Source organism: Phasianus colchicus, chromosome 2 (assembly GCF_987193195.1).
Source record: "Phasianus colchicus chromosome 2, bPhaCol1.hap1.1, whole genome shotgun sequence".
NCBI lineage: Eukaryota > Metazoa > Chordata > Aves > Galliformes > Phasianidae > Phasianus > Phasianus colchicus.
The window spans coordinates 106,222,250-106,236,583 of record NC_143437.1 but is presented as its reverse complement, the minus strand read 5'-3'; the positions used below and the strand labels follow the sequence as shown (position 1 = coordinate 106,236,583).

The 14,334-nt window shown below is 39.7% G+C and overlaps 1 protein-coding gene across 2 annotated transcripts in view; it reads left to right on the top strand.

The window, feature by feature from the left end:
* KIF13B (kinesin family member 13B) overlaps positions 1-14,334 on the top strand; it is a 124,028-nt gene that overhangs the window by 93,471 nt on the left and 16,223 nt on the right. The window contains exons 34-38 of one of the 2 annotated variants that reach the window (XM_031603832.2): positions 107-184; positions 793-846; positions 1,798-1,818; positions 7,777-7,894; positions 8,694-8,827. In XM_031603832.2, the coding sequence (XP_031459692.2) occupies positions 107-184; positions 793-846; positions 1,798-1,818; positions 7,777-7,894; positions 8,694-8,827 (405 nt within the window). The remainder of the gene's footprint in view (positions 1-106; positions 185-792; positions 847-1,797; positions 1,819-7,776; positions 7,895-8,693; positions 8,828-14,334) is intronic. The other variant, XM_031603833.2, reaches the window with a different exon arrangement.

Sequence of the window (14,334 nt, the reverse complement as noted above, 5' to 3'; positions counted from 1 at the left end):
TGTTTAATAACATTTTTCTTGTATAGACAAAGATGGGATGATTGGAGCTTGGATTCTGGCAAAACACGCATAGTGTTTTCTATCTTTTGCTCTGTGTGATTTGCAGGAAGTTGCAGTAAAAGAGCAGCTAATGGGAAAAGGAAAACTCTACCGGAGGAGCCTGAGCTCTCCTAATGTGAATCGGGTGAGTATTCCATGCTGGAGTCTGCAGCAGATTGAGGGCAGCAAGTGCATCTTTCAATTACCAATCGAACGTAGCAATAAATTTCCTTTTGCTTGACTGTTCTGTTTGTCTGTGCTATTTGTCATCCTGTAAATCACTGTGATAGACAAAATCTGCATGTTTTCATACTTTCACCCTACAGGTTAGTGTGCTTTAGAGTACCCGCATAAATCCACATCACTGGAAAAAGCAAAACACTGAAGGTTTTTCATCTAACTATCAACTTTTTCCCTAGAAGTTTTGAAAACAAGTTACAAGTATTTACTGACTTTAATTTTGTATTGTAGAAGCATTATCTTTTTCTTGATTAGTGCATAAGAAGAAAGAGACATTTCTGCTTTTCAACGTTTTAAATGAAATGCTTTGGCCGAGCTGATAATGAAAACTGATCAAATTTTGGCCACTCTTAGGTCCCTAATTGGGATTTCACCTTTCATCATCTCTCGACTTTCAGTTCTGCTTTAACTGAAGGCTTTACTTTCACCCTTCCTTGTGTTCGTCACGTTGCATATTTATCAGTTGTTCAAGTTTTTGTTATGAAGTAATTCTGCTTGCCTTGACCATTTCAGCTTTCTGCAAGCCGCCAAGATTTAGCTCCTCCTTATAACCTGAGCAGTAATCGGGTAAGTATCTGAAGCTCTCCTGGGAAATCTTCTATTGAAAAGGAGTAGCTACCATGACTGCATTACACCAGATGCAGGGGCATAGATGGGAAATATCCTTGAAAGATGAGACACACCCACGTGTTCCTTGTATTATTGAGACTGCTCATTGGAAATACTTGCTTTGTGCAGCACCAGACATCCCTGGGAAGGCTCCCAAGTTTTCATCAGCCACGTAGCACTGCAGCCAACAGCTGTGGGATGTGCAGTGGCAGGCCTGTGTCAAACAGACCAGGTTAAACATAGCCGTCCGTCACTTGGGGGTGTGCTTTTCAAGGGAAGTTTTCTCACTGTCTATCTTCAGAGCTCTTCCAAAGCTTTCAGTTGAATAGATGCAAACCTTTTGGGTAAGGGACAAATTTGAGCTCACGTCTAAGCTCAGGTTCACCTTCAGTATAGAATAGAATGCATTGAGTCTATGCCTTTGAGGGGAAAACCATGTAGTGGGTGATTTGATAATTCAGTCCATTATGCTCCTTAAAAATAATGGCATAGATCAAAAGTATTTCTTTAAAAAGAGAAAAATTAAATTTAAACTTATTTTCCAAAGCCTGGATAAACTAAAGGGCTCTCTCCTGATAGATATTCTGCCCAGTGAGCATGTAGTCATTTTAAAAGGGAGAATCTAGTGGTGACAAGATGTTTTAATGCATAATGCAGTTGCACGGAATAATAGGATTTTGATGTAGTGCTCTAGCATTGGTTGCTAAATCTGCTACATCTGATCTATGTAGAGAATACTAAAAGATGTGCAGGTAATCAAGTGCTTACAGCAACTTCTGGGTTTTTTTTTGGAGAGAACTGTGGAATGTCTCAATATTGTAGGTTTTTAAAGCAGAAATTAAAGACTAGAGTACTTACATTTTTTGTTTTTCTCCTCTCCTCAACAATTTCCTTCACTGCATGTTTCAGAGTCCAAAGGTCCCAGCAGAGGTAATGCATTAGGTCCACCTAATGAGTGGGATAATAATTTTATCTCACTATAAAGTTTATTTTGCTCACTTAAATGCTTTTATTCCTGCTTTGAAGATGCTGCTGTTGGTGTCTCATTTGCATAGTAGACAGCAAATGAGATTTTTCTATTGAAAAGCCTGTCATTAACGCCGTGTGAAACTGGTACAAGGAAGATTCTGCTTCTTGGGGCCATCTTATGGTTTGTTACGTTCTGCAGCTATTTGATGGCATTTCTCAGAGTTCTTTGGGCAGGGTGCAGGTATTTCAGAAATGACCCAGGTATTTCAGAAATGACCCATCTTTGCTTTAACAACTAAAAAAATACATATATATAAAAGCAAGCAGATATTTGCTGGTTGTACAGCCTGGAAATGAGATGAACACTGAGTGAGCGTTTCTTCCACGTCTTGCTCAGGCTGTCTGGCTTCAGGTGGTTCAGTGCTAACAACGTTGATTGCTATGAAAGAATGGATTGAAATTAACACTAGCACAATGGAAACCCATATTTAATCTTCTTATCCCATTAACAGTCAGAGGGATAACTATGTGTCCCCTTGACTGTACCAAGCTTTGGTTAAGCAGAGTTGATTGCTAGTGGTTTGCATGGGGTTTTGCAGTTCTTTGCCTCATTTAGGGTGGCTGCTGACAAATGCACTGTGCCACTGCAATGTGGGGCTGCAGCTTCTCTCCTTGCTTGCAGAGTACTTATTTTCAAGGCATCCTTCGCTCAGGACAATGATGGGGACTGATGCAGGGGCTCATTCCAAAGCTGGTTCAGTTTTCATAGAGAGATGAATGGAAGCTTTTGTAATCACAGTGAAATGTTAATCATATTCTTAAATGTTCCTGTAGCACACGTAAAGCACACTAGTGATGGCATCTTACGTATTTTAGAACTAAGGATCCACAAATGACTTCATTTTTAGCTAAGTTAGGTGGCTTTTATCACTTGGAAAGCAATTCAGTAGAAAAAAAAGTTTTCTCCAGCACTGATGAATCATAACTCTCCCAGAAATTTTTGTTTACAAGTGACTGTAATAAGCTGATCTCTAACAAGTGGTTTATTATATCACAAGAAATGTCAGTCCCAGTATAGTAATTTCATAATAAATTGGATACAGGACTTACCTGCCCAGCCTGTATATGTTAATACTACTGGACATCTTTACTTATTTCACAGTCTTCCTCTCTTTAACTTTTATTCCATTACTTCATTTCCCTCTCCAATTTTATGTTATTATTCCTGGCGTTGCTGCTGCCTTTACTGTGGATCTTAAGTTACATAGGAAGGCCTCTCTCATTTCTGTATGTAAAGCACTGTTCATACTGGGAAAGTCGTGAAAGTGAATTCTGCTTCAGTTTTCAGCAATACGAATGGCCAGAACACATCTTCCTGTAAAACAAAATATATTTAAAAAGAGTTAGGATAAGATGTAACAGTGGTGTAGGTGCAACTAAGGTAGGTAGACCAGAATTATAACCTGGGCTCCTCGTGCAGTCATAGCTGAATCTTTCTTGCTACATGTGGTCACACTCCCATGAAAAGCAGAAAAGCCTCATTTCAGGACTGGAGGAGAGGTGTGATGTGGCACATTTTGAAAAAAACCTAAGGAATATCTCAATGTATTGACACCACAGAGAGCTCCCAAAGATCAGGTCAAAGATTCCCAGCATTTAAATAGTTGCTTAGACTTAAAGTTTAGGTGTTTCAGTTAGTGAACACACAAAGCAGTAAGAGTGCTATGGCGTGCATATCTGAAACTTGGGAACTGTATCAATATAGGTAATAATTCTTACTTTTCTTTTCTTTTGAGAGGTTGATATTGGGTTATCTTTCAAACCAACTTAGTAAAATCTTTCATTCATCAACTGCCTTTTACCACTCTAGATTTTTAGCACAACACCTGACCCTTTCAGTTGTTCCCAGTATTTTCTTTTGCAGATATGTTTCTCCATGTGCTGCCATGATTTACCTACTTTATAATGGTAAATCGATAATGGTCAACTCAGAGTTGAGAGTCATATTGTCTCTAAATGTGTGTGACCTTCAATGTGAGATGATAATCTTTCTTCTCTAAAACAGATTATTTTTTATTTCAAAACCCAACGTGTTCTAAGTACCTGGCCAGACAAATACTGTTTTCAAGTGCACATTGCTGCTTGCAGGGCCAGTGTTTTATTTAGTCTGGTAAAATACTTAACATTATGCAGGAAATGTAGTCATCTATAATGTCAAGACTGAAGTAAAATTTCTTTAAGATCCTAAGGAAAATAAGTGTGTGTTTGTTTTCCTAAGGAAAAAGTCACTACATCTTGCCATTCTTTTTGTACAGGTTGAATCCTATGGAAGCGTTTTGCTCTGATTCATATCTACTCTCATTTTTTTGAATCACTCTTCAAACAGGTCTAGAGAGCTGATGTACTTGTCTGAATGATTTCTGTTGGAACAGTCAAGGAAGGGCACTTCTGACTCAATAAATCATGATTCACAAAATGATTCAGTTGCTCCTTACCTACGTTGAGTCAGTGTTCTAGTAAGTTTGCAAGCTTTCCCCACATAGTCTATTTTTGACATTTCTGTGGTATTGAGAAGCCCTTTAGACATGGCCTGTGGATAGAAAATTATTAGGACCTGCCACCTTTGTCCATTTTTGTAAGAGGGTTATCTTCATTAAAAAAAAAAAAAAAAGCTTTGCTATGTTGTCCAAAAAGAAGCCTTCAGATAGTTTCCCCTCTTCCTGACACCACCATCTACCAGACTAATGTCATTACCAGTCCTAAAAGTAACAAAACCAAATGGTTTTTTCACAGTTCATTTAGTCTTGTGACCATATCCCACCAAATACTCTACTTTCTGTAAACTTCTTTAGTGTCACTGAGCTCCTGCATCACAGGAGACTGAATTACACTGAGATTTTCCTCATCTGGGAATTTTGGCTCTCCTGCCAACTAATCCTCAGTGGAAACCAGCAAAGTAGACTTAAGGAAAAACTCAACATCCCAAAAAGGAAGACTTTGAGCATAGTGTAAAATCACTGGAAGTTTCCACTCTGGCTTTAAACACCCACTGCAGGTAAACTACTAAACTACTAAGGTTCCCACTATTCAAGGTACCTGCCCATGCCATTCCATGCTCTCTGCCACTATCCAGTCTTGGGGCTGAACATACCTGGAGGATATTCATAAATAGTTGTTTACCCTTAAAAAAAAAAAAAAAAGAAGCCTGAAATACATTCAATCAGCATAGCAATAGGAACATTTTGGTTTGAGCATTCCCACTTGTCTCTCCCATAGCCTGGCTCCCCAAGGAGACAAAGTAAAGAGAGAAATTATTAATAGTGTCCAAGATATGGTTCCTGAAGTACAAAGATGACTGCAATATCAAATACAAATACCAGGTTAGTCTCCTGACCAGTGTTACAGCATATAAAAAAATGATAACCTTAATCCAGACTCCAAAAATGGTAAACAGTGTATATAACAAGTAAGGTATTAAATAATATGGGTCCCTGAAAAAACTCTGAACAATCTCTGGAAAAAGGGTGGATGTGGACAGTGATAGGACAGGGGGGAATGGTTTTAAACTGAGACGGGAGGTTTAGGTTGGATATGAGGAGGAAGTTTTTCAGCCAGAGGGTGGTGAGGCACTGGAACAGGTTGCCCAAGGAGGCTGTGGATGCCCCATCCCTGCAGGCATTCAAGGCCAGGCTGGATGTGGCTCTGGGCAGCCTGGTCTGCTGGTTGGTGACCCTGCACATAGCAGGGGGTTGGAACTGGATGAGCATTGTGGTCCTTTTCAACCCAGATCTTCTATGATTCCATGAAAAGAATAACATTATGATATTAAGCTATTCTACCACTTAGAACAATTTTGTTTTAACACACACTGGTCAAATCTGTTGTTATCTGAACCCTTTGAGTCCCACATTGGGCACCAAATGGATGCACTCCAGGTATGCACCCATCACTCAGCAGCAACCAGCATATATATCAGTGTGTTGTTAATATATATATCAGCTGAAACCAGGACAACACAGTAAGGTCACCTAAAAGAAATCAGCACCAATTGAAATGCAAGATGGCAAAACCCACAGTAAGTGTTTCTGTGCAGTACAGTAGGAGAGACTGTTTCATAGGAGCTTTTTGTGGAAAGAATTTTCCAGACATAGGCATGGGTTTTTGATGTGTGTCAGATGTAAGAGTTGCAGGTCAACGATAACACTTAAGATGGGAGGTTTAAGGTACGGGTAGAAGAGCTCTGTCATCTACAGTGATAGAGCAGGAAGCTTTCAAGGAGGGCTTAAACTCCAAAGTCCTGAAAAATACAAGACTAAACAAACCCTGGTATTGCTGCTACTCCCAGCCTGGGTTACACCAGTTCTGACATCCAGGGTGACTGCCTCCAGTCAACTCAGACATCTGTTACCCTTTAGGTATCCCAAATGTTACTTCACAGAGAAAGAGCCTGTTGTCTCTACATGTGATAAAACAGCTACTCAAGCTGTGGAGTGCTGCTCTGCAAAAGTGTACATCACTTGCTATTCAAAGCAGGACAGTTTCTTTGGGACTGGCTTATAGATCCAAATGGAAACGATTTTTGCTCTGAGCTGCTCAGTGTGACCTTCAACCCATTGGAGAAATCTATTCCTTCTATCCTGGCTTACTTATTATTTGTGAAACATTAATGACTTCAAGTTACAGTTGAGATTAGTTTAGCTGCCTGTCATTTTTCTGTTTCAAGGTCAGATTATTTCCTTTTGTTCAACACCGTGAAGCTTCTTGATACGATATTTCCCTTCTCTTCCATCTCTCATGACATAAAATCTCTCGTCATGAGTGCAGCAGGTCTCTCCACCCATGGTGCATCCTTTCTATTATGTTCACTGTGCCATCTCATTGTGCAAGTGTTTACAACCACGATTCAGATACAGACACCCTATAATATAGAGAAGTAGAAACCATAGCATAACGTTTTACCAGCAGAGTGATCAGAGTTCAGTTTATATCAGTTTGGTTGCCTTAACACCATCCTGTCTTCACAACTTTTCATTTTGAAAAGGTGAAACTTTTTCTTATATTACAGTATGATAGAGATAGGAAAATATGATTCTGCTATTTAGATTCCTGAAATTCATGCACTGTTGTGAAGCGATAGCTTGGAGATTCTCTCTATTCACCAGGAAACTTTGTCACTGAACTGGTCACTGGTTGTCATTGGTAAGCTTGGGGTGATAGAAATAGAGTCATGGAATCATTAAGGTCATAAAATACCTCTAAGCTCACCCAATCCAACCCCAACCCACCCCACCATGCCCACTGCCCACATCCCTCAGTGCCACATCCCCACGGTTCGGAACATCTCCAGGGATGGTGACCCCCCCACCTCCCTGGCAGCCTGTTCCAATACCTCACCACTCTTTGTGAGAATAATTTTTTCTTAATGTCCAACCTGAAGCTCCCCTGGGCCATATCTGACCCTAGGCACTAAAATCCAGCCTTCAGGTCTGAGGTCATATTTACTTTCTTATTCTGAGCTCTGTCTGTCCTCACCCCTTTTCCCTGCCTCTTCATCTGGACTTTACTCATGAATGCTTCCTGAGCAGATACACAAAATATTTAGGAATTTGGGGCCAACAGAGCTGTTGTATTATCACCTGGTTGTACCATACACAACACCCAAAACAGCTGCACAGTTCAGTGCACTGTCATAAGTCTAAGGTCTCTAGGTAGATTCTTCGGGTGCCTTGCTGCAGATGGGAGCTGAGGGTGTTTATCTTTGCAGGACTGGGTGTTTCAACTAAAAGTTCTTTGGGGAAGGGTCTTTCCTCAGCTCTGCACGTTCGTAACGTTTCAAAGGTGCTGTGCAAGCTGGCATGGTGTGTAAGTCTTGCTGTGGTGTGCTAACTTTGAGAAATACAACTTTTTTTTTCTCCCTAGGGACGATGGGAGAGTCAGCAAGATGTATCCCAAGGTGTCACAAACTCCAGTAGGGGCATTAGTCCAACTCGTACCTCTCTGCCAGGCTCTGGGCAACAGAACCACTCCCCTGATGCAGGTAAGGGCTTTCCTGAAGATAAGACAGCTCTCATAAAGATGGAGTGAAGTCACCCCATCACTGTCAAAGCTAAGCAGCTTTCAGAGATACAGATTCCTCCTCCAAAGCAATGTCCATGCAGCTCCCTCTCTGTGATGGGCATGTTTAAAGTTGTCTTTGTTTTCTGAAGATGCAGTCTTGATCTCAGAAGCTCAGTTTCTAAAGCCTGAAGTTATCTGGGCTCAAAACATGTATCTCTTAGGTCATTAAAACATCCAAGACTAGAAGCCTACTAATGTTTTAGAAGATAGTTAGTACTAGAGTTGGAGGGCTATTTTGCAGCAAGTGTGCCTGATGTATAACTGAGAGTGGAGTGATACAGAGCGAGGTTTTCTTTCTAACTAGGTTTTCTGAAGGGAGAGCAATACTATCAAGAAGAGTTGAATGTCCATAAGTTTTTTCATTTTAGTTTGAATTTCCTCATCTTTCCCTCTCAGTAAGTTTTGTAATTGTTAGCAGAATTTTGTGTTGTCAGCATCTTTTTTCAGTTCTGCTTCCAGGTTATTTGTTTTTTTGCTTCTTCAAGTTGTAAGCAGTTCTATGTTCCTAACGGCAAGCTGCAAACTTTTTCACACCATGTGATGAAAAAGACTTCCAAAATCACCCAGATTCATATATCCTGTTCTAGGGAGGAGCAAACACTCACTGCTTTTCTTTGGCTAATGCACTGGCTACTGGAAGATGTAATTCTAGAATTCAAATGATAACATTTTTTTTCACCAAAAGCATATCTGTTCACACTGTTCCATTTTTCTAACAGGTCTGGGTAGCCTTGCTGCTTCCTACCTGAATCCTGTCAAGTCATTCGTGCCTCAGATGCCAAAGCTGCTGAAGTCTCTCTTTCCTGTTAGAGACGAGAAGAAGGGCAGGCAGACCTCACCTCTTGCACAGCAGGTAAAATTTTAAATGAAATTGGCTGTGCAGTAATATTGATGAGTGCTGTTAGACTTGCAACAGAGCGCTGTTTTATTTGCTGTTGTAGTGCAAACCCAACTCTTAGTCATCGTAAAGCCTTGTGATGCATTTCCCTTCCATTCTGTGCAGAGATAGTGGAGCTGTTAAACTTATTGATACACTCAGCCCACATGGCTTTTTAGAAGTGCCAAGTACTCTACCAGCATGATTTATGGTAATACCATTTGCAGCAACAATAGTAAAATTTATGAAGTGCACTTAGTGTTGTTTGTGTACTGCCAAGTGGAAAATGTAATTCTATTTTTAATTCTTTATTTCATTTACCATCTTCCTTCTCCCCTATCCCAGCTCGGGTCACCCTTTTCTACCTTCTGCTATGTACAGTTGCTTTTCTTCATTTTCTCATTTATTCCACATTTCAGAGAAGCTTTGATTTTTTTTTTTTAATTCTGTGATGCAAAACTTCATATGCTTCATTTGTGACTTCTGTGCAGTGAAAGGTAGGTTATGCATGGTCAAGCTGACTGCAAAACTCTACTATTTCCTAAAGAAAGCAGATGAGATAACACTCAGAGAATCCCACTATAAATGATATTTCTTCCTAATTTGAGAGACTGTCATTTATTTATAAAGAAAAAGTCGTCTTCTTTGTAAATGTGGAATACTTAAAAACTGTTATGAAAATAAATCTGGAGCCAGATCTCACTTGCTAAAGTGTATGGAAGCCCATGTGGTCCATGCCTTGTAAAGCATTCAGCTATCTCTTCATAGACAGAAACTTGTCTTCATCTGTAGTTTTGGAGGCACATTTTCTGTTAAGATAGACCTTTCTCATCTCTTCATGTGCAGACAGGTGTTTTAGAGGATGTCTTTCTAAAACAAAACTACAAAAAAATAATCCCCAAGCAACTCCCTTTTGTGGTTGGATCCAGGCATTCTGTCCTGTTGGTTGCTACAGCTGAAGAGCAGCTAAGGGGTATGCGTTGATGGTAGGACCAGATGATCTCAGTGGTCTTTTCCATCCTCTATGATTCCATGAGTACAAGGAATTGTTTTGTCATGGCAGAAGTACAGTGAAATGGTAAGAAGATAAATAGGCCAAAACCAAAGGGTTAAAAAAACAATTAAGATTTAGTGGAACTTACGACAGACATAGTACACATAAAAATAAAGCAAATTTAGAGCATTCTTAGTTTGACCATGACCATTTCTCTACGAAGTAAAATGAGCAAGTTTTACTCCCAGATGTCAACTAACTTTGCATTTCACGTTTTCATGTGGCCTTTTGCTTACAACAAGGTCAGTGTAGAATCTGAGATCGTGAAACCTAACACATCTGAGAAATGTAGCTGATTAAAATGAAGACAGTGACTTTCTTAAAGGTATTTGGGTATTGGAAGATGCAAATAGGTGCTCTTTACAATTGCACTCAGAGCCTTTCACCACTGCTTGAATTCTCACTGAATCAATGAGAGCTGAGCTGAGAAGCAAGGCCCAATTTCCTTCCTCTAGTCTAACCACCTGTTCCCACTCCCTCCTAGTGTTCAAGATCAGTCTTGCAGTTCTTTGCCTTCAAGTCAGTTTTTATACTACAAAGCTACCTACTTCAGGGAATTTTAATTTGTATTATGGATTACTATGGAAACTCAATCAGATCACAATCACAGCAAGTTTTAAGTAGGCAGGAATGCTATTTCTGATTTAAGGAAGAAAAGTTAATGTATAAAGAGGATTGCATGATGTTTCAACGCATGTTACAGGTCAGCCTGAAGTTTTCTGTGACCACGGAATCAGAATAACAAAATGAAATGTCAAAGTTAGTTTTGCTTGTACTTCTGTAATAGAAGTCAAGTCAAACACACCTCACTGATTCCAGAGCTGTATAGATATTCTTCAAAGCTCTCTCAGTAAGCACACGGCTTCTTCACTCCTGTTAGCAATCACAATGCACATAAGAGCAGAAACTGAAGGAGCTGTTCCAGAATTACCTTCCTCCGAGCAGCACAAGAAAGGAATGCGTGATGATGTATGCATGCATGTAGTAAGACTGGCTTGAGCATCCTAGAATCATAGAATTATTAAGGTTGGAGAAGACCTCTAAGGTCATCCAGTCAAACCCCAACCCATCCCCACCATGTTCTGTCCCTCAGTACCACAGAGTAAAAGGGCTGGTGCACATTAATGTGACACTGAAAAACTAATCATCATTTCTTGTAATCCTTCTTGCTGCTTCCTTTATAACTGCTTGAGGATGCAGAAGTGGTTGCAAGCGTTAAAAACTGGCCAGAATTCCAGTGGTGGCAGTGACAAATGGCTGTGTACTCGGGGGCCTGCAGTGGGGTCAGTGCTTGGCAGTCAGCTCTAGCACCTTATCGCTAACCTGTCCGTGTAAGACAGCATGCTGGTAATTCCTTCATGGCTGTGCCATAGTGCAGAGCAAGGAGGGCACAAAAATGACATTGCTGCATCTCAGAAAACACAAAACAGTACGGCTTAGTTCAGTGGAAGAATAGCACTTTGATACAGAGTGACAGGGGACATAACTGAGTGTGCAGGAGGAGAGTAGGCAGTGAACTACAAAAAGCTTACCAGGGAGATGAAGCCAAAAGGATATTTCAGCTGCAGTTTCAAAGGAATCTGACCTCTTAACAGGGAATTGCTGGATTTCTGTGACAGTAAACAACAAATTCAGAGATACAAATTCAGACTAAAGGAAAATGGAAAGATCTAAATCATTGTTACCTGGCTAAATGCAAATGAGCAGATAGGTGGTGACAGATTTTTGAACATAAACACCAAAAAGGGAAGTGGGTCAGTTGGTTCCTTTCTCCAAGTTCATCAAACAACTCAAAGAATTTCCAGAGTTCTTGTCAAGCTCTCATTTCAGTGCGTATCTGTCACAGCATTTGAGAGCATGTAACCATTTATTGTCATTAAAACCCACTCCATAAAAGTGCTGCTGACCCATACTGAACTAGATGGCTGCCCTGCTGTGCTATTAAATCCCTGATATGTTACAGTTCAGCTGTCAGGGTTAGGTCCCTGTGCATGTCTGCTCAGAGATGCATCTTGTAGGCTGAGTCTCACAGCTGATTGAAGTGCTTTAGGGAATCATTTTGAAGTGAGCAGCTCTTAATTATTTCTGCAAGTTTTGAAGTGTAGCTCAGTTGATCATGACCAAGCAACTGTCCAGGTGGATGTGTTACCAAATCACATCCCATGCCAGTAAACAGAAGATGGAGTTGTCATCACTTGTTTTGAAAATACACTTCTAATCTTATTATTTTAGCAACTTATTTCAATTGAGTGCTGTTGCTTGTGATCAATCTTAAAGTAGAATCAGAGAATCACAATATGCTAAGGTTGGAAAAGACCTCTAAGGTCATCTAGTCCAACCATCAAGCCATCTTCACCATGCCCACTCATCACGTCCCTCAGTGCCACATCCCCACAGTTCTTCAACATCTCCACCAAGTAAATCTTGTTGAGATGGTCTTTCCCAGTGCTGTTTTTGTTTGTAGTTTCAGAAAGGCAGAGCCATGCCAGGCAAGGTGGTGGCAGCTAACAAAATTGCTGTCTTTGACCTTCTGATGCAAGTTTAGTAACTAATCTGGAGAATAATGAACCGCAATTAATGAAATCTGCTCTCGTATTCAAGTGTGTTTCTCAGACAGCGCATAAAATAATTGAAAGAACTTCCTGCTCTCTAATTAGTTAGATTGAATTAATTTGGCATAATAGGATCCTTTATGTAACTAGCAGAACAGCTTCCGATGAAGCTGTTTATGTACCTAAAAGATTGGTTTCTGATGAAGCTGTTTATATACTTTTAAGTTAGAAAATGCCTATTTTATCAGTTATCTGCTGCCTTTCAATTAATTGCCAGTATTCTGTAAGTAAAAAATAATTAAATAAAACACAACAGTTTAAAACCTTTTTCGGATTACTGCAATTGCTTTTTATTTTCCTAGTCTATTCTTTAAAAAGCTTAGTAGCACAGCGTTCAAGATTTAAAGCCTTGTCACTCCTTATTGCTGATCAGGAAAAGTTTAAAATACTTGCTTGAAATATGCAGGTGGATGGAGAATCAGTTTCATCTGTCTGTGCATAATTACATTATGTGCACGCTCTCGACGCTTGTCTCTTTTATTAAGATGCTGAGGCTTTCACAGTGTGCACCAAGCAGAATTGCTGTTCTTTACCTTATGACCCTGTTGATCTCCAGGAACTGCCTGTGTAATTACATTTTAGGGCATCATTGGGTTCTGACATTAAAAATGTACATATTATATTTCACTTTCTGCTTTTTGACATTGTGGCTAAAGCAAACTCCTCTGACCAACATGGTTTGATAAGTGGTCACCTTCATACAATGCTTGTTGGATGGTCAAACGTCTTTCTTAGCACATGACTTCCAAGAGAGATCTGGAGTCACAGCTGTCTTAAAAAGAATAAATAAACTCTTTGAATTTCCATGCACTAATCTAATTCACTTTTGTTTTGTGGTATAGAAATGCAGACATGTGACACGGAGAGAGGACAGCTCTCAATTTGTTCTTTCACCTTCTGGTACAGACATAGTAATTAATCTAAAAAAATGAAATGCAGTTAATGAAAAGCTTTCTGAATTGAGAAAAGACTTTTTCTGGCAGTGGATTAAAAAGTAGCAGTAGTTTCATGGGTGTACATGATGCATTGCATAATTGCTAGAACGTGCATTCCTTAATCAAATGTAAATAACATGGCCTTGGAGAACCTTCTTTAAGGTCTAGAAGGCGTTTTTTTCACATAAAGAGCCATTGGGATGCTATAATCAGTATAGTTCAACAGACCTTCTGTGCCTGGCTGGGCTCATATGTGTCTAGATCTTGTGACTGAGCTATTTGTGTTTTGATTTCTTTATAAGTTCAGTTTTCCCTATCATCCTCTTTCATATAGCTTTTAACAAGAATGAGTATGGAAAACTGGCCTTTTAAACTGCTTAGTGAAAACCTCTGGAACTTCCTTGTGAACTAACTTGAAAATGGCAACAAATTGCCCTTTTAATCTTTCTGCCTGGAAATAACTGCATAGGAAATGATGCACGTTTAATTTTGCACAAAGTACATTAGGAATGTGGAATTCAAAAGTATTATTACAGGCTAAAATGTTCCATGTTAGGAAGGTGAAATAAAGAAGGTTTTAGTTTGGGTTAATATTTAAATATAGTTTCTTTAGGAAAAATAACAAACAAACAAACAAAAATACAACTTCTGAATTTTGGATCTCCTTGTGGATTGCAGATTTTGTATTTGAATGACTGATGACTTTAAAATGATTTTAAAATAGGGAGTAAGTAGGAATATTGGGCCCAGGTGGATCTTTATCACAGAATCACAGAATGGCTTGGGTTGGAAGGGACCTCAAGGATCATGAAGCTCCAACCTGCTTGCCACATGCAGGGCCACCAACCTCCACATTTAATACCAGCCCAGGCTGCCCAGGGC